Genomic DNA, 17,670 nt, shown 5'->3' with positions numbered 1-17,670 from the left:
TCCATTTAATAACCTTCGGGAAATGTGGCCAGGACCTAGGGAGGGACACCCTGGGTGTCTGAATTACGTGGTTCCCAGCAGGGCTTTGCAGGGGGCGCGGGCGCGGCTCGCTGTGTTCCCGGAGCCCCGCAAGCCACCCTTGGCCATCTCCAACACTAATCACGGCTACATCAAAAACACGCCGGTCGGTGTCGTTCTTGGATTTCGCTTGCAATGTATCCTTCCACAATTTGTGATGTCTAAGAACCCCGGCCGTGCACCGACGCTGGGCATGCTGCCCCCGCCCCCGTCGCCCAGCTCGTTAATCTAGAGCGATGCCCGAGCCCGGGTGGGGGCCGCTGCGGGCCGGGGCGCGCGCGGGCCGCGGGGCTCAGTTGTGCTGCTGTTCTCTCCGCAGGGACGGCGGCTCCCGGCTGGCGGCGGCGCGCCCCCGGGCTGTGAATGCGACTCGCCCCTCGGCCGCGCTCCCCGCCCGCCCGCCCGCCGGGACGTGGTAGGGGATGCCCAGCTCCACTGCGATGGCAGTTGGCGCGCTCTCCAGTTCCCTCCTGGTCACCTGCTGCCTGATGGTGGCTCTGTGCAGTCCGAGCATCCCGCTGGAGAAGCTGGCCCAGGCACCAGAGCAGCCGGGCCAGGAGAAGCGCGAGCACGCCTCTCGGGACGGCCCGGGGAGGGTGAACGAGCTCGGGCGCCCGGCGAGGGACGAGGGCGGCAGCGGCCGGGACTGGAAGAGCAAGAGCGGCCGTGGGCTCGCCGGCCGGGAGCCGTGGAGCAAGCTGAAGCAGGCCTGGGTCTCCCAGGGCGGGGGCGCCAAGGCCGGGGACCTGCAGGCTCGGCCCCGTGGGGACACCCCGCAGGGGGAAGCCCTGGCCGCAGCCGCCCAGGACGCGATCGGCCCGGAACTCGCGCCCACGCCTGAGCCACCCGAGGAGTACGTATACCCGGACTACCGCGGCAAGGGCTGCGTGGACGAGAGCGGCTTCGTATACGCGATCGGGGAGAAGTTCGCGCCGGGCCCCTCGGCCTGCCCGTGCCTGTGCACCGAGGAGGGGCCGCTGTGCGCTCAGCCCGAGTGCCCGAGGCTACACCCGCGCTGCATCCACGTCGACACGAGCCAGTGCTGCCCGCAGTGCAAGGAGAGGAAGAACTACTGCGAGTTCCGGGGCAAGACTTATCAGACTTTGGAGGAGTTCGTGGTAAGAGGCGAACGCCCGCTGGGCGACTTTGCACATTCCAGGAAGGGGTGTAACAGCTTTGGTTCTGTGGTCCCCCACTTGGAAGAAGAGGTGCTCTCTGGTCCTCAGAGGTGGAGAGCGCTGTGTTCACGCCCCTTTCACATGACCTCTCTTTTTCAGGACAGAGGTAATCCTTCCACGAGCATTGTGGTCAATCCTTAGGGATTCCTTCGGTGTTCACTTTAAAAGGGCTTCATGAGGATGAAACCCATAGCACTGAAGGGAAGGGTCCCAGCAAGTATGGGAGGGACTTTCAACATTAATGTACTGCTCCTAATTTGGGAATGTTGTCAGGGAAATGCTCAACCTGTTTTCAAACACAGGGTAATTTACGATGCCATTTGGGATATATTCTTCAGCTGATAGCTAATTAAGGGAGACTATGCATATAAGTAAGCCATTTGCCTAGATTATGTGTTTAGGGTATCATGCAAATGTTCTAAAAAGTAAAAGAAAAAGAAAATATTTGTTTATTGGGTGTCAAATCATAGTGGATGGCGAAACCAACAAGTGCAGTTAATGGTTAAAAATTGTTTTGCTTTAGATGAGTAGTGGCAGTGTTAATAGCACCAGGCATCTCTCCAGTGTCTACTGTGTGTCAGGATCCTGCTGTTTTTCATGTACATCAGTTAAATCTTATACCATGCTAGGGGGCGGATTATTATCCATTGTCTCCATTTTATGGAGAAGAGGAAACAGACATAGAATATTTAAATAATGTTTTGAAGGCAGAGCAGCTATTAAGAAGCAGATTCGTATGTCACACTAAGAAGTTCTACTTCATAGCTCAGGTTTTTAACCCTTATACTCCACTAAAACTTTGGTTTGGGTGGAGGTGCTGCCCAGCATGCATGCACAGGCTCCGGTTAAAATCCGTGCCCGTGAGCTAGGGCCCTGAGAGAGACCTGCACAGATGTTCAGTTATTCCAAACACCTGAAGGTAGGCTCAACCTATGGCCTGCCTGGACTTGGCCCATTGACTTGCCAGGCCACAGCTGTCCTTTTCCCACCTGCAGAGGGCGCCGTGGAACGTGTAGCCCCTAAAGCAAAGCTTGGGAAACAGGTAGGGAGCAACTCTGCTGGAATACCCCTCCTGGAATTAGCCTGGGAGATCTGCTAATTCCTAGGATGTGAAGGCCATGTAGTTAATGACTTGTGGCAATGAATTATCAAGTGTTATAGAAATACAAAGCCAGGAAGAATAGATCTATATATAGTGTACAAAGTATGGAAAGGGCACTGCAATTTAGAGTCAGGACACATGGTTTTCTATTCTGGCTTTACCACTAACCAGCTGCAGGACTGGAACAAAAAACATGTCCCGTCTGGGTTTCTTTCCTCTTATCTGTAAGATAAGGGGCCAGCTTTCTCTAGGCTCCCCTAGCAGAATATAGCTCCAGGCATACATTGCCTAAGTACTCGCATTTGACTTCGGCCCTTGGGAGAGAGACAGTTGAGAACTTCAAAATCTGAACTGTAGAAACTCATTTGAACCGGGCCCAGGCCATACAAAATTAACTAAATTAGAAGCGCTGCCCTCTAAATGCTTCCTGCCTACGGTGGGAGGGTGGGGGTGGTGAGTCTGGCAGATATCTTGCCAGATGTTTTGCGTGCAATACAAAAGTGCACAGGCAGATGTGTCCAGGTAAAGGAACCTGTGGATGCCACAAGAGCCCAGAAAAGGGACCTTCCATTTTGGCCTGGAGCAGAGACATAGACCTGGGCCCACTGGAACAATTCGCTTAAGTTTTGAATTGGCAACACCATTGGCTCTTCTAAAGTCAAAGATAAGCAGTTGGTTTTTAATTAATTGCTTTCGTTGTTTGCATTGTTTATAGTTCCATAGTAATTTGTTAGAATTGTCCTAAGAGATAAACTGAGGAATTAGTAGCCCTTTGATCTAGAAAGCCCAAATAGTTTACATTGTCCATTTATCTATGTAAGATCACAGGTAGAGGGAAGAATTCAAACTTCTGTCTTAATAACTCATGCTAAGTGCTAGCAGCCATGAAGCGGCTTTTGTCTATGGAGAAGGATCTCTTATTTAATTCCTTGTGGCTACCTGTTTGGTAGTCAATAGGTCAAATGTGTTTTCAAACTCTGTGCATGGGAGATGATACTGACAAAAGGGAAATTGGAAAGATTACAATCTTAGGAAGAATTGAAATACCAGTAAGGCTATTTTTGGAGGATTAGATGCATCCTCCATCTTCACATGACATTTCATTCTAAACTTTCATCACTAATTACCAGATGCTGGGATGGACACATGCTTGAATGTTGCAAAGTTGTTATATATTTTTAATTAAATGCCTGTTCCTATAGTATGTCAACTACATAAAGATTTTATAGTGTTCCATCATGTTTGCCCATTTCAGTTAGTATCAGGAACATTTCTAGGCATTCCCCTGATGTATTGTGGCCTTGTGCAAGCCATTTATTGTCTCCATTTTTGTTTCCATCAATGTACAAAAAAGAAAGGAATGCTTTTTTGGAGAGTGTTGAAAAGATGAATGTAGAATGGTGTAGGGTTAGTTGTGAGTCCACAGGGTTTGTCGGTTGTAGTAATGGAGATTTGTCGTGATGCTGAGTACCAGGGCACAGAAATTGTTAACATGCCTGCTCTGGGTATTCTGGGTTTCACATAGAGATAAATTGTAGTCTGCAGTTTGCATAGCACAAAGTACATAGCAAATGAAAAAGGAAAGCATTTCTGTCTGAAGTGCTTTGCACTTCTCTGAAGAAAATGTAATTCAAATGGAGATTGTGGTATAGTCGGGTCATGCCTGGAGCACTGTTTACTTTAGCAAGGAAGGAAAGAAGTGAAAGTGAGATTACTTGGGCCTCAGTCCCTGTAAGATGCATAGGTCCTTTAACAGTCTATTCTCTGCTTCCAGAGAAAAAGAGAGAGATGGTGGGGGCGGGGGTAAGAGAAAGAGAAAGTTACTAGTCATTGATGGAGGCTGGACACTCTTTGAGCAGGTTAGCCCCAGAGCCTGTGCAAGGTATTTGGCTCCATCAGGAGTGCTGTTTTCTCCCTGTCTTCATAGGCTTCTCTTTCGTTGGGCATATTTTCTTGCTGCCTTCTCTACTCAGTTTTCTGCATATTCCAAACCTGTTTTTTCCCTTCCCTCTGTACTCTTTTACCTCATTCAAACTTCCACTCCTTACAGCCTGTTTGATCTCAGCTAGATACTGGTGAAAGATCTCACTGATTCCACAAAATACCATTAAGCTGCTAATAATAATGAGAGTAATGTGTTCATTCCTCCGGGGATGGTTGTAATTTAATTTGTACATCCAAATAAAAACACAGTTAACAGTAGAATTTTCTCCACTGCCTCTCAGATTATACCAACTGTCTTTTTTTCTTTAACTTATACCAGCAGGGATCCAACTTTGAATAAAGAAGCTTGTCTCTTGGCTTATATGTATATTTATTTATTTATTTTAGTAAATGAATGATATTTTCAACTGTTTTCTGCTTCCTACAGTATATTAGTCTGCCAGGGCTGCCATAGCAAAGTACCAGAGACTGGGTAGTTTAAACAGTAATTTATTGTCTTGGAATAAATCTGCAAGTCCAAATTTCCAGACTTCCAGATTTCCAAGTGATCTGGAAGTGCAAGATCAAGGTGTCAGCAGGGCTCATTTCATCTGAGGCTTCTCTCCTTGCCTTGCAGATGTCCATCTTCTCCCGGTTTTCTTGCGGCATTCCCTCTGCATCTGTCTGTGTCCACCTCTCCTCTTCTCATATTGGATTGGGGCCTGCTCTAATGACCTCATTTTAATTTAGTTACCTCTTTAAGGATCCTGTCTGCAGTCATATTCTGAGCTCCTGGGGTAAGAACTTCAAAATTTGAATGGTAGAAGCACGCAGTTTAGCCCAGAACATAGTATGCGTGACCAGAATTGATTTCATTAAAACAGGCCTAACGAGGTAGTAACAGTGGGGTGTGTGAGGATGCATCAGCCTGCCTCATGGGAAAGCAGTGCTTATAAAGAAGGCGCAGAGGGAGTGGTGATGAAGGGTGTGCCACTGAACATTAACTGAGGGGCTCATATTGACCATTCTGATTCTGTGTCCATTCCATTCTGAGCGTCACTTTAGGAGTTCTTTTACTTATGGGAATGGATCCTTGTATCACAGAAAACTAGAAGGTGACTAAGGGTAGGGAGGGGAGCTACACTGAGCAGATGTAAATTTTACCTCCTTGACCATGTGATTTGTTCAGAAGCAAATCACATTTGAAAAGTGTTAATTAAAAAAAATCATTCTATTTTGATCAGCAAGTTGTTTTCATCATGGGAATCTTGGTCCCCTGGAGGACTGTGATGGTGGAAAGGGAAGTCTGCAAGCTTATTTCATGTTTTATAGAACCTAATAGGATTTTTGAGACTCTGAAATAGGGCTATACAGGATAACTAAAACTTCACATTTCTTTGCTTTTGGTAAGATTGATATCAGCCCCATGTGTCAACACTGGTTATCATAGCCAATCAGGAGCTCTGATTGGCAATTGTATAAGTCTTTGAAGAAAAAGGGAAGATGAATTATTAATAAATGATGCTTACTAGACTGTCTTTCAAAGCATGAGAACTGGTGAGAGAGAGAGAACAGGAAAGGGTAAAATGATTTGGGACCACTGAGTTAAACTAAATCCTTTCTGACTGCTTCCATATCTGACTTGACATTAACTCCACTGCTAAATCATATTTCTAGGTTATTATCAATTAAAAAAAAAATCTAACATGAAATTTGGAATCAAAACCTCCATCTAAATAGATCTCTATTGCAATTGTGAGAAAGTGCCAGCAAAGAGAAACCCACAATGATTCGTACTTTTCAGTCTAATGGTATTTATATTCTTTTGGCTAATGCTACTTAACTGAAAACAATGCTTTTATTATATACCTTCACTAAGTAAAATGAGTCAATCTGTGTTCTTTTCTGAAAGTCAGGCTAATGCATGTACTGTTGCTGTCCCTGAGTTTGTTTTGTTTCTGAGTGAGATTTTGTAAATTCTAGACTTCTCAGTTTTTTTAAAAAAAGAGGGAGTCCATATGACATATCTGGACTCTTCAGATGTGTTCTTAACTCAGGTGGGGGAAACACAACTTTAAAAACTGCTTATTTGCGTGCTCCACACAATATCTGATGTGTACGTATGATGGAATTAGCACCATAACATTTGGCCTTTTACAATGGGCAGAAGGGAATCAATATTTATCTAGTGCCAATATTTTTTATAAATTGGCTTTTCTGGAGTTATTTACACAACAGACTAACGAGTTGGTGGTATTTGCTTTGTTTTAAAGGAGAGAAAACTAAGGTACAAAAAATTAAGTTACTTGATCAAGGTCATAGAGCTACTAAATGGTAAAGACAGGATTTGAATCCTACTGTGCTGGACTCTGAAAATCGTGCATAGTGTCTTCATGACCATATGGTGATGAAGTGGCATTTTTTGTGCGGTGGAGAACATTTCGGGTACTTGGAAAAAGGAAAAGTTACACAGGCTCAGAGTACCTTGCCCACATGTATGTCCAATACACGCTCGATCCACTTGGTTAAGCATCTGTTTACATGGATTTATATCACATTTGACTCAGCCATCTGATGGACAACATAAATGTCTTGTCCTTCAAAGTATGAAGTCTTGTGTCATAATGAGAATAAAAGCATGTAGTCCCAGAATTTCCCTGAGGGCAAAGGGGAATGAGTACAGGGGGCAATGAAAAGAAGATTAGATCCCAAGAGGCAGGTGGGACTCCAGGGATTACCAGATCTATGTGGGGCAACAGGCGTCCCGAGATTAAGATCTTGTTCTAGGAGGTATCCTGTTTGGCTCACGGCATATAAAGCATTTGTTTACTAGTGCCAATATTTGACAAGTGAGAGGTTCATATAAATTCCCAGATTGCCTAATTCTTACAAAAATGAAATGGTTCCCAGATGGCAGCCATCTGCCAGAGCTGGGCAGGGCTGCTCCTTTGGGAGGGCATTTGCTTTCCAGCTGACCACACCCCCACTCGGCAGATGTGCAATTCACCCATGCTCCTGTAAATACAGGACTTTCAAAAGCCTCTTGTTCACAGGCAGTGAAAAGTCAGTGCCCCCTTCAAAATCATACAGCCAGTTGATATTGGAAGGTAGGAAAGTAGGTCCCATGCTCTCCAGTCCTCCCCTCTTCAGTTTTGGTGGAGAATCAGCTTCTGGGAATTTATCATCTGAACACGGCAATGTGAGCTGGATTCTGTTTTATCCAGTGCTTCCCTGGACAACATTCAGAGCTTCCTTTTCTAGTGGGAAAAAAAAAAAAAAAAAAAATGGATAATGAAGCCTGGTGTGGTGACTCATGCCTATAATCCCAGCACTTTGGGAGACTGAGGTGGGAAGATCACTTAATTCCAGGAGTTCAAGACCAGCCTAGACAACATAGCAAGGTCCCATCTCTACAACAAAACAAATTGAAAAAAAAAAAAAAAAAGGACAGACATGTTGGTGCTCACCTTACTTGAGAGGCTGAGGCAGGAGGATGGCTGCAGCCCAAGAATTTGAGGCTGTAGTGAATCATGATTGGGCCACTGCATTCCAACCTGGACAACAGTGTGGGACCCCATCCTAAAAAGTAAAAAAGAAAGGAAAAAACAGTGGATAGTAGTTTGCATTTCTCTCCCATTATAAGAAGTAAATAAGATGTATATGAAAGCAATTTGCACCTGTAAAGCTCTGAATAAAGTTGATGTGGTTATTTAGACAAGTTCTGTGGAGCGTGCAGCTCAGGTGGAGGTGGCCACAACCTGGTCCAGATTTTGGTCTGTAGGAGGACTCTTGTAGACCCTCCAATCATTAGGGACTGACTCCATAGAGCTGTTTTTCCATAAAGCATTACCTCCTCAGATGGTATCTCTGAATCTGATAAGCTCTAACAGAAAAATTATTATATTTATTTTAAAATATTTTGGACAACATGTGTGCCAGGCCCTGGGCTGGATCCTGGAGATGTGACGGAAGCAAATGGCCCCCTCCAGGAGACAGGGAGCAGCACTGTGGTGTGTGAGGCACTGTGAGAGCTTGGGTCGGGGGTCAAGGGGGCACACAGTGAGAAGCCACTCTATTATTATTACCGGACTCCATTGTTGTTGATGGCTTGTTTTTAAATGACAGGGGAATCCTGGGCCAGATGTTCTAGGGAAAAGAAAAGAGTTTGTATTAAATGTAACAACTGTGAGTTTATGTGAAGGATGTGGTTTCCCACCCAGGCCTACCTACCCTGTAACCATCCTTCATGGTACTTTTCTGACCACGTAGCTGGAAATCCTTCTTGCTGCCTGTCTGTTCCAAGGCTGAAATCCTGCCAGCTGGATCGTACTTCGCATTCTATTTCTGTCGGGCACTGGGGTGCGGCCAGGACATAGACTGCCTTTCAAATCTGTGGAAAAAGATGATGTCAGACCTCTGCCAAGGGCTCTGTGAGATCTCTCAGAAGCCTTAGGCCTGTGAAAAAGCATAGAGATGGAAAATGAAAACTCCATGGCCGGGCACAGTGGCTTATGCCTGTAATCCCAGCAGTTTGGGAGGCCAAGGTGGGAGGATCACTTGAGCCCTTGAGCTCAGGAGTTTAAGACCAGCCTATGCAACACAGTGAGACCCTGTCTCAAAAAGGAAGAAAGGAAGGAAGAAAGGAAGGAAGGAGGGATGGAAGGAGGGAGGGAGGAAAGGAGGGAGGGAGGGAGGGAGGGAAGGAAGGAAGGAAGGAAGGAAGGAAGGAAGGGAAGGGAGGGAAGGAGAGAGGAAGGAAGGAAGGAAAAATTAAAATGCCAGGTGGCTCTGTACAAGTATGCAAGTACAGTAGAAGTGATAGTGCTTTAAACATGAGACTACTCCTTCCTTTTACCTTCCTGGGAATATGGAGAACAGCCCAACAAAATCCCTGAAATCCTGGATATCATATAAAACATGCATTTTTAAAAGAAAAAGTGTCATTTGTATAAATTGATGGGGCGCAAGTGTAATTTGTTACAGGGATACACTGCGTAGTGGTAAAGGAAGAGTTCCTAGTGTAGTTATTACTGGAATAATGTACACTGTATCCATTAAGTAATCTCTCATTATCCAGTCCCTCCCCATCCCTGACACCCTTCTGAGTCTCCATGGTCTATCATTCCACATTCAAATGCCGGGCGTGGTGGCTCACGCCTGTAATCCCAGCACTTTGGGAGGCCGAGGTGGGTGGATCACCTGAGGTCAGGAGTTCGGGACCAGCCTGGCCAACATGGTGAAACCCCGTCTCTACTAAAAATACAGAATATTAGCACAGACGTGGTGGCACATGCCTGTAATCCTAGCTACTCAGGAGGCTGAGGCAGGAGAATCACTTGAACTGGGGGCAGAGTTGGCAGTGAGCTGGGATTGCACCACTGCATTCCAGCCCGAGCAACAGAGCGAGACTCTGCCTCAAAAAAAAAAAAAAAAAGGAAAAGAAAGAAAATAAGAAAACGAAAATTAGCCAAGTGTGGTGGTGTGAACCTGTAGTCCCAGCTACTCGGGAGATGGAGGCATGAGAATAGCTTGAACCAGGAGGTGGAGGTTGCAGTGAGCTGAGATTGCGCCACTGCATTCCAGCCTGGGTGACATAGTGAGACTCTATCTCAAAAATAAATAAATAAAAATAACAACATAGTATATTTAAAAAAAAAAAGGACAGCTATTTTTAAAAGGACAGCTGATGTGTCAAGAAAGCAAGGTAAATTAATTTCTAAAGCTGGAGTTGGAGTCGACAGTGCAAAGTCCACCTTGAAGTGCTGGCTGTCTGGGAGCATCTCTTGATCTTGAGGCCTGGGCCCTTGGCACTCATGACCAATTGTTGCCAGATTGGGGCATGTGATGAGTTCAGGTCGGCAAGTAGAGAGAATCAGATCAGGATCTATCTTATAAAGCCGGGGGACCTAAGAACCTGTACTGCAGTGAAACAATACAGGCAACCATCTTTCAATGGGCCTTGGCTCTGTCCAGAGGAGAAAGAAATGTTTAGATTTTCCCCGAACCATTGCCATTTGTAGCAGGCTAGCCCTCTTATGGATGTGGAACCCAATTCATGTTTCCCTGTGTGGTCTGAAAAATCCAAATGGAATATATTCTTTTAAAGGGATTGACGGGTATCTGACCTAAACAAACACACACACAGGGGGTGCACCCTTCACCCAGGCTGCAAAAAATTCCCACAAATAGTGTTCCAAGGAAAGTCACCTCAAAATAAAAATTACTCACAAGAAGAAAGAGCATTGTAAGTCAGAAAGATATATCCTCATTTACATATATATAAATAAAATGCTGGAATAAAGTGCATGGGTAAAGAACAGAAATATATCCCAAATACTAATCAGCATTGAATATGAATCAGATAAAACTTGCGTAAGGGAATGATACTTTAACGAATGATATCAATCCCATGGAATTAATATTCAATGGGAGGGATTAACAGTTGTAGACTAGCTGCAGATTGAGATATAATTAGCAAGGCAGCAAACAGATCTGAAGAGGTTAACTAGTATGAAACATGGACATATAGATGGAACACAGGAAAGAGGTGTTTCAATACACGGAGGGTGGAGTGAAAACATCTACCACACAGCTGCTTAGAATTCTGATATGAGATTGTAGAGAATGGGAGAAATTAAAGACATCTATTTTCTGATTCAGGAGATCCAGTGAATCTAAAGAAAGATAAATAAAAATATATTCACACCCAGCCATATTATAGAGACTGCAGAACACCAAAGGCAAAATAAAGATATTCAGAGCAACCAGAGAAGACATTACCTCCAGAATAACAGTGAGTAGGCTGACAGCAGACATCTGGTCAACAGAAAACACAGAACAGGAGGAGAATATTTTTAAATAAGAGAGAAACAGGTGTTAATCTAATTTATGTATCCAACAAAATTGTCCTTCAGGAATGAGCCTAAAGAAGGATACTTTATACAATAGAGAGCTGACCACCAAAAAATATTTATTAGAACTTAAAATGGAGTCTAAAGGATGAAATTTAGGAAGAAGGAAAATGATCCCAGAAGCATAGTGAATGAATCAAGAAGGACTGGATAAAATTTACTGTTTACTAAGCTGTAGACCAGTGGCGTTCTGCTGGGGGCAACATTGCCTGCCTTCCCCTAGGAGGCCTTTGCAGGGGGTTTGTTACCTCGGTGTATTGTGTGATGCTGAGGTTTGGGGTAAGAATGATCACATCACTCAGGTACAGAACATAGTACACAAGAACATAGCTTGTTAACCCTTACCTACCTCCCTCACCCCTCTCGTAGTCCCCAGTGCCTATTGTTCCCATCTTTGTGTACATGAGTGTTCAATGTTTAGCTTCCACTTACGAATGAAAACGTGGTATTTGGTTTTCTGCTCCTGCATTAATTCACCTAAGGTAATGGCACCCAACTGCATCCATGTTGCTGCAAAGAACATGATTTCATTATATTTTTATGACTATGTAGTATTCCACGGTGTATATGTGCCACATTTTTTTTATCTAATCCACCGTCGATGGGCACCTAAGTTGATTCCATGTCTTTGCTGTTGTGAATAGTGCTGCAAGGAACATAAGACTGCATGTGTCATTTTGGTAGAATGATTTATTTTCCTTTGGGTACATACCCAGGAATGGGATTGCTGGGTAAAATTGTAGCTCTGATTTAAGTTCTTTGAGGAATCTCCAACTACTTTCTGCAGGGGCTGAACTAATTTACATTCCTCCAACAGTATGTTAGTGCTCCCTTTTCTCTGCAGCCTCACCAGCATCTGTTATTTTGTGACCTTTTCATGATAGCCATTCTAACTGGTGTGAGATGATATCTCATTGTAATTATAATTTGCGTTTCTCTGATGATCAGTGGTGTTGAGCATGTTATCGTATGCTTGTTGTTCATTTGTATGTCTAATTTTCAGAAGTGTCTGTTCATGTCTCTTGCCCACTTTTTAATAGAGTTATTTGGTTTTTGCTTGTTGATTTGTTTAAATTCCATATAAATGGTGGACCTTAGTTGGATGCATAATTTGCAAATATTTTCTCCCATTCTGTAGATTGTCTGTTTACTCTGTTGATAGATACTTTTACTGTGCAGAACCTCTTGTTTAAATATTTTTAGAAAACAGGCACTGGGAACCAGCTCAGCTTTAGGCCAAATCATCACGTTGGTGAACACTTCAAAGGTACCCTAGCTGGCCAGAACTGCCCACTACCAAGCTCTGCTCAGCCATGGGCAATTTTTCCTGCCTTTCCTGTAATGAAGATCAGAATGCTTGGAAGTGGTATTCCCTCCTTGCTGCCCACTGTGCCCTTAGAGCAATAGGCCTATCAGCAATAGATAGTACTTTCAACTATACAAACAGATGGGCCCTTCTGTATGTATCTTTGCTTTCCTTGTGTCTAGCTTTTAAAACAATTCTTATTTATGTTTCTGTCAAATTCTGCGTGCTTTTAAAAAAGATAGCTCAATATTTTTGTTTTAGGCAGCTTGAAACAAATGATATAATAAAATTAATTTCAAGTGAGTCACTATTCTTATTAATTCTTCTTGATGTGCCAGGAGCTAAATCTCCCCACCTGGTAACACTGTGGCACTGTTGACAACTGCGCTCCAGGGACCTGGAGAGACACAAGCCCCATCCCCGTGGAGAGGCTGGGATATGCAGGAAGCCAGCAGTGGCCAGATGCTCACCTTCCTTTCTCACATGGGGCAGAACTGCCCCTAGCACCTTTACCTCCACTCACTGTGGTTTTGCTGCATCACACACACAAATGTCAGGAGTGCGTAGGTTGAAAAAGAAAATGGCTTTTGATAAGGCTGCTGCTGCGGCCTGGACAAGAGAAGCAGGAGAGACAGGCAGCTGAGGGCTACACTGTGCTTTAAGGTCAGCTTCCCAGCTCGTTCCCAGCTTGAGGTAACCCCCCGCTGGTAGCAGAGTTCACATCTGGGTTCCCAGTGCCCTCCAGGAAGCCAAGAAAATCAGCTCATCTTGCTTCTGGGTAACATCAAGGGATAACAGTTATAATTTAATGGTCAGGTCTCAGGGACCGCTGCGCTGTATGTCTGAGTGCAGAGCCCCTTTCTGCGTGAGTGAGAACTGTTGCGTCTTCTCCACCAGCGCTTAAAACGCCATGGAAAGGGATTTCATTAACCGGAGAAACCACAGTGGGTGTCCTGTTCTAATTTCAGCCTACTTTTGAGGAGGCTTAGCTTCAAGAAGAGGTTCAGGGCCAGCAATGGGAGACCACAGTGCCCGTCCACCCCTGGCTCAGGCTGTGGCCCAGCACTTTCTGGGTAATTGGCAGCTGATGTGCCAAAGGAGCTTTAACGAGACAGGCAGGCCCTGACTTCAGACACTGTCCAGACGGGCATCCATGTGGGTCACTTTACAGTTGGGGGTGTGAGCGCTGCTGCTGGAGCTGAGCCAGCTTCGGGCAAAGGCAGACTGACGGGCACCTTGGTCATCTCCACTTCCTGCTCAGAGTGCACATGGTCACTGCCGTCTCACATAAAGAATGCCAAATGGGAGCAGTTTAGTTCTCCTGCTCTGTGTGTGTGTGTGTGTGTGTGTGTGTGTGTGTGTGTGTGTGAGAGAGAGAGAGAGAATGTGTGTGTGAATGTTTGTGTGAGACTGTGCAAGTGTATGTGTGTGAGAGTGTGGGTGCGTCTGAGAGTGTGGATGTGTGCATGTGGATGAGAGTCTGCGTGTGAGGTGTGTGGGTGTGTGTTGTGTGTGGATGTGTGGTTGGAGTGTGTGAGTGTGGGTGGGTGTGAGAGAAAGCATGTGTGAGTGTGTGTGGGTGTGGAGTGTGAGAGGGTGTGGAGTGGGTGTGGATGTGTGGATGTGAGTTTGTGAATGTGGGTGTGTGAGAATGCGGGATGTGAGAGGGTGTGTGGGTATGGGGTGTGTGTGTGAGTATGGATGTGTGGATGTGAGTCTGAGTGTGTGCATGTGTATGTGTAAGTGTGGGTGTATGTGTGTGAGAATGTGAGTGTAGGTGCATATGTGTGCATCAGTGTGCGTATGGGTTTATATGAGTGTGTGAGAGGTGTGGGTGCATTTATGAGAGTGTGTGTGTCAGTGTGGGTATATGTGTGTGGGTGCATGTGTGAGTGTGTGTGAGTGAGAGTAGATGTGGATGTGAGTGGGTATGTGTATGAGAGTGAGAGTGGGTGTATATGTGAGTGTGTGTGTGAGTGTGAGTGTAGGTGTGTGAGAGTATGTGGGTGCATGTGTGTGTGTGAGAGTGTGGGTAAGTGTGAGCATGAAGTAGGCATAGTGATTTCATTGCATTAAAATTTCCCCCCATTTGCCACAGACCCCACCATTCCCTATTATACACCTAGTCCACAGCCTCATTTTCTTATTTGACTGGTCCCTGAAGTAATTTGAATTTGTCATCCCTGAGAAAACTAATCCCCATGTCACACCTGTCTTTTAAAAGCCTATTCTTAGGAAGACATAGTCATTTATGTATTAAGTGAAAATTAAACTCTCTGTTTTTTCTCCCAAGGATTACTTAGCTTTAATCCTTTAATTCTAAAACAAAAGTGTTTTGATCTTCCAATGTTTTTAAAGAAGAGAATTTCTTTTTGTTGGAGAACCTTCTTCTCTCCTCAAATAGGTGGTCAGATGCATTGACATTACCTTCCTTCTCTTACGGGCTTGATTTGGGAATCTATAAATGAGCCAATTATTTACTAAATAATTCTGCGAACATTTCAGCATCACCCATGCTCCCCAGATGGGAAGTGAGAGGCTGCTCCCTGCACTGGCCCTGGTGGTCCGGATGCCTCGAAGGCCCCTTGGCTCCTTGCAGAGGCAGGGGTGCAGGTGGCAGCACGTTTGGCTGCATCCTTTCTGAGTGTGTATCAGTTAGGCAGGCTGGCAGATTCCAGACTGCCCATCCGGTCTGGACCATCAGCAAAGAAGGTGGTGTTCCTCATTCTCCTCCTAGCTCTTCTGCTGTTTACAACCAAATAAATACGTAGTGTAAACACTGCCACTAGTTTTTCCCCATATAAATTGACCTACCAAGTTCCTGTTGATCTGTATTAATCTGAGGAAATTATTCAGGAGCGAATTTAAAAGATGTTAGTAGACAAGGGTCTTGCCTGAAGCTAAAACCGTAAAGAAGGAAAAATTGTCTGTGGGGCCTGAGAAGGAAGCCGTATTGCCTCGGGTTGTCAGGCTGTTGTATTCTTAATGGGACCTGTGGTACGTGGAGTTGTCCTCTTCCCAAGACTCAGAAACTGACAGCCTCTGAGGACAGTTCTTAATTAAACCCCTTTGTGTGCAAATCTGTTCTCTGACAGAGAGTGGAAAGACAAAGAGAACAGAAAAACATTCTTTTCAGAATGGCACAAGCAGCAGCGTCTCTGTCCTTAGTTTCTGTTGCTATAATACTTATGTTGGAGGCTGGCAGGTAGCTTATGGATCAACTTCACTTGACGTTAGAATTAGCTCTCTTTTTGAGGGAGAAGGCATAGAGGGGCAGGGAGCTGAGTGCGGAGCCTTTCTGTGCCTGCCTGGATTGATGAAGGGACATCACGAGGCAGGACACCTGCCAGCCCTCAGGGGGTCAGGGACTGAGGGCCAGTGCCTCTAGCAGGCAAGGGCCCTTCTGCTTGTCAAGTTTGGAGGGAGAACTTGGCCATGTCCCATGCTAGTTTGATAAGACAGTTTCAGGGAAGAAACTTGAAGAAGGATGAGGGAGAGGTTTAGTTGCAGGTGACCGCTGAAAGGCAGACATCATGTTCCAGGTTTCTTACAGGTCGTGAGGGTGGCTGACAGGTGCAGGCAGGAATCCACTTGCGCTCCAAGATGCCCGTGGATTCTGAGTACTTACTGATGAAGATTTTCTATCAGTGGCCCTGTAGTATGACTAGACTTGAGTTCAGGCAGCGGTCTGACTCGACAAGCCACCAGACCTATGGGTGTGTTTCCACTCCATCAAAAGCAGAGTTGAAAGGAGTCACTTCCGCATTTTCCTCCAGCTCTGAAATCACACAGTTCCAGGTTAGCAGAAGCTAGGAAGACTTCATTGTTTAAATGGAAGCGACTTCGTGACTTGCCTCTGTGTGCCCCCAAAGGGTGTGAGCTGGAAACAGGTTTTCATAAATTGGGCAGCTAGACAAGGCACTTTCGCCATCTGGTGACAGAACTGTGACAATGATTTTGGGAGGCTGCTTGTCGTAGGCTACACAGAGAGACTGCTTTTTCGTTCATGCCTCTGGCCACTGACTTCTTAATCTGAGGTCATCCAAATAATCATGTAACAAGGTCAAAATGAACACAGCAAAAGTCGGATGAGACAGGGGGGTCCTCTTAGTTTAGAACATCGCTTTTCCTTCCAGGGCTCCCAACATTTGCTGATGACTGAAAACAGCTGTTCTTATCAACCTAAAGTTTCTAAGTCTCTTTTGGGGTATCCCAGCATTTTGGACAATTAGGAATCTGATTACTTCTGGGTGTACTCAGAAGTGATCAGATTCCTAATTGTCCAAAAAGTCTGGGATATCCCAAAAGATTTTCAGGAGTTATCTCCCAAACCTAGGGCCATGTTTCTGAGTGTCCCCTCCACCAGCTGCAGGCTGACCCAAGCCAGGGTGGTGACATCTGACCTTGGCTTCACCCTCGTTCCATCCTCCTGCCTCGGGTCCTTCTTTCCAGACCAGAAGATGCTTCTCCTTCCTTTGTTATACATTCTTTCATTCTTCCCACTCTGTGATTGAACCTCCAGGCTTCGGCTCTTAGTCTGTAAAAATGCAGCTCAAGAAGTACTGATAATGGCCACTGTCTTCCGGAAAAGCCTGGCCCTCATGATTCTTTAAAAGCCCAGTAATCATGTAGTTACTTGTTCTAGTTACTTGTGTCTGCTCTCTAGAAAACCAAGACTTAGCCTCTTTGCGTAGATGCAATGGTGGAAGGACCAAAGGGAAACACTGGTGAGAAAGAAATATACATGCATCACTTCAAAATACTGTCCTTCTGTCTTTGCCATGACTACTAGCACATTTGGTCCTCCACATTCACAGATACCACATATGCAGGGTCACCTGGAAGGGACCTGAATATCCATGAATTTTAGTATCCGAGGAGTTTCCCAGAATCAGTCCCCCACAGATACCAGCGAATGACTGTAATTCGCCCTTGTGCAGTGTCCATCACGAGCCACTCACCACTCTGAGTACTTTGCCAACAGTAATTTAACCATCCTCATTTTGCAGATAAAAAGACTGAGGCGCAGTTTCAGATAACTTGCACAAGGTCCCACGGTTAATCAGGGGCAGCACTGGGCTTGACCCAGAAGGTCTGGTTGTCCTCTCCTGTCGTGCCCATTTGCACTGCACTACACACCTTTGACTTTGCACTCCTGTGACCAGGCAGTGA

The 17,670-nt window shown here is 45.3% G+C and overlaps 1 protein-coding gene across 4 annotated transcripts in view; it reads left to right on the top strand.

The window, feature by feature from the left end:
* Window positions 1-402: 402 nt before the first annotated feature.
* VWC2 (von Willebrand factor C domain containing 2) overlaps window positions 403-17,670 on the top strand; it is a 148,221-nt gene continuing 130,953 nt past the window's right edge. For 2 of the 4 annotated variants that reach the window (XR_004258498.1, XR_004258499.1), the window contains exon 1: window positions 479-1,196. Coding sequence is in view for 2 of the 4 variants with exons in the window: in XM_032244247.1 (XP_032100138.1) it covers window positions 501-1,196; window positions 4,919-5,026 (804 nt within the window). In the remaining 2 variants the exon portion in view is untranslated. Of the gene's footprint in view, window positions 1,197-4,918; window positions 7,567-17,670 lie in introns of those variants that run through there. The other 2 variants (XM_032244247.1, XM_032244246.1) reach the window with 2 other exon arrangements.

This window comes from Sapajus apella, unplaced genomic scaffold (assembly GCF_009761245.1).
Source record: "Sapajus apella isolate SASKATOON/1434 unplaced genomic scaffold, GSC_monkey_1.0 scaffold54, whole genome shotgun sequence".
Classification (NCBI taxonomy): Eukaryota; Metazoa; Chordata; class Mammalia; order Primates; family Cebidae; genus Sapajus; species Sapajus apella.
The sequence above is the reverse complement of the archived record's forward strand: the minus strand, read 5'-3'. Positions and strand labels throughout refer to the sequence as shown.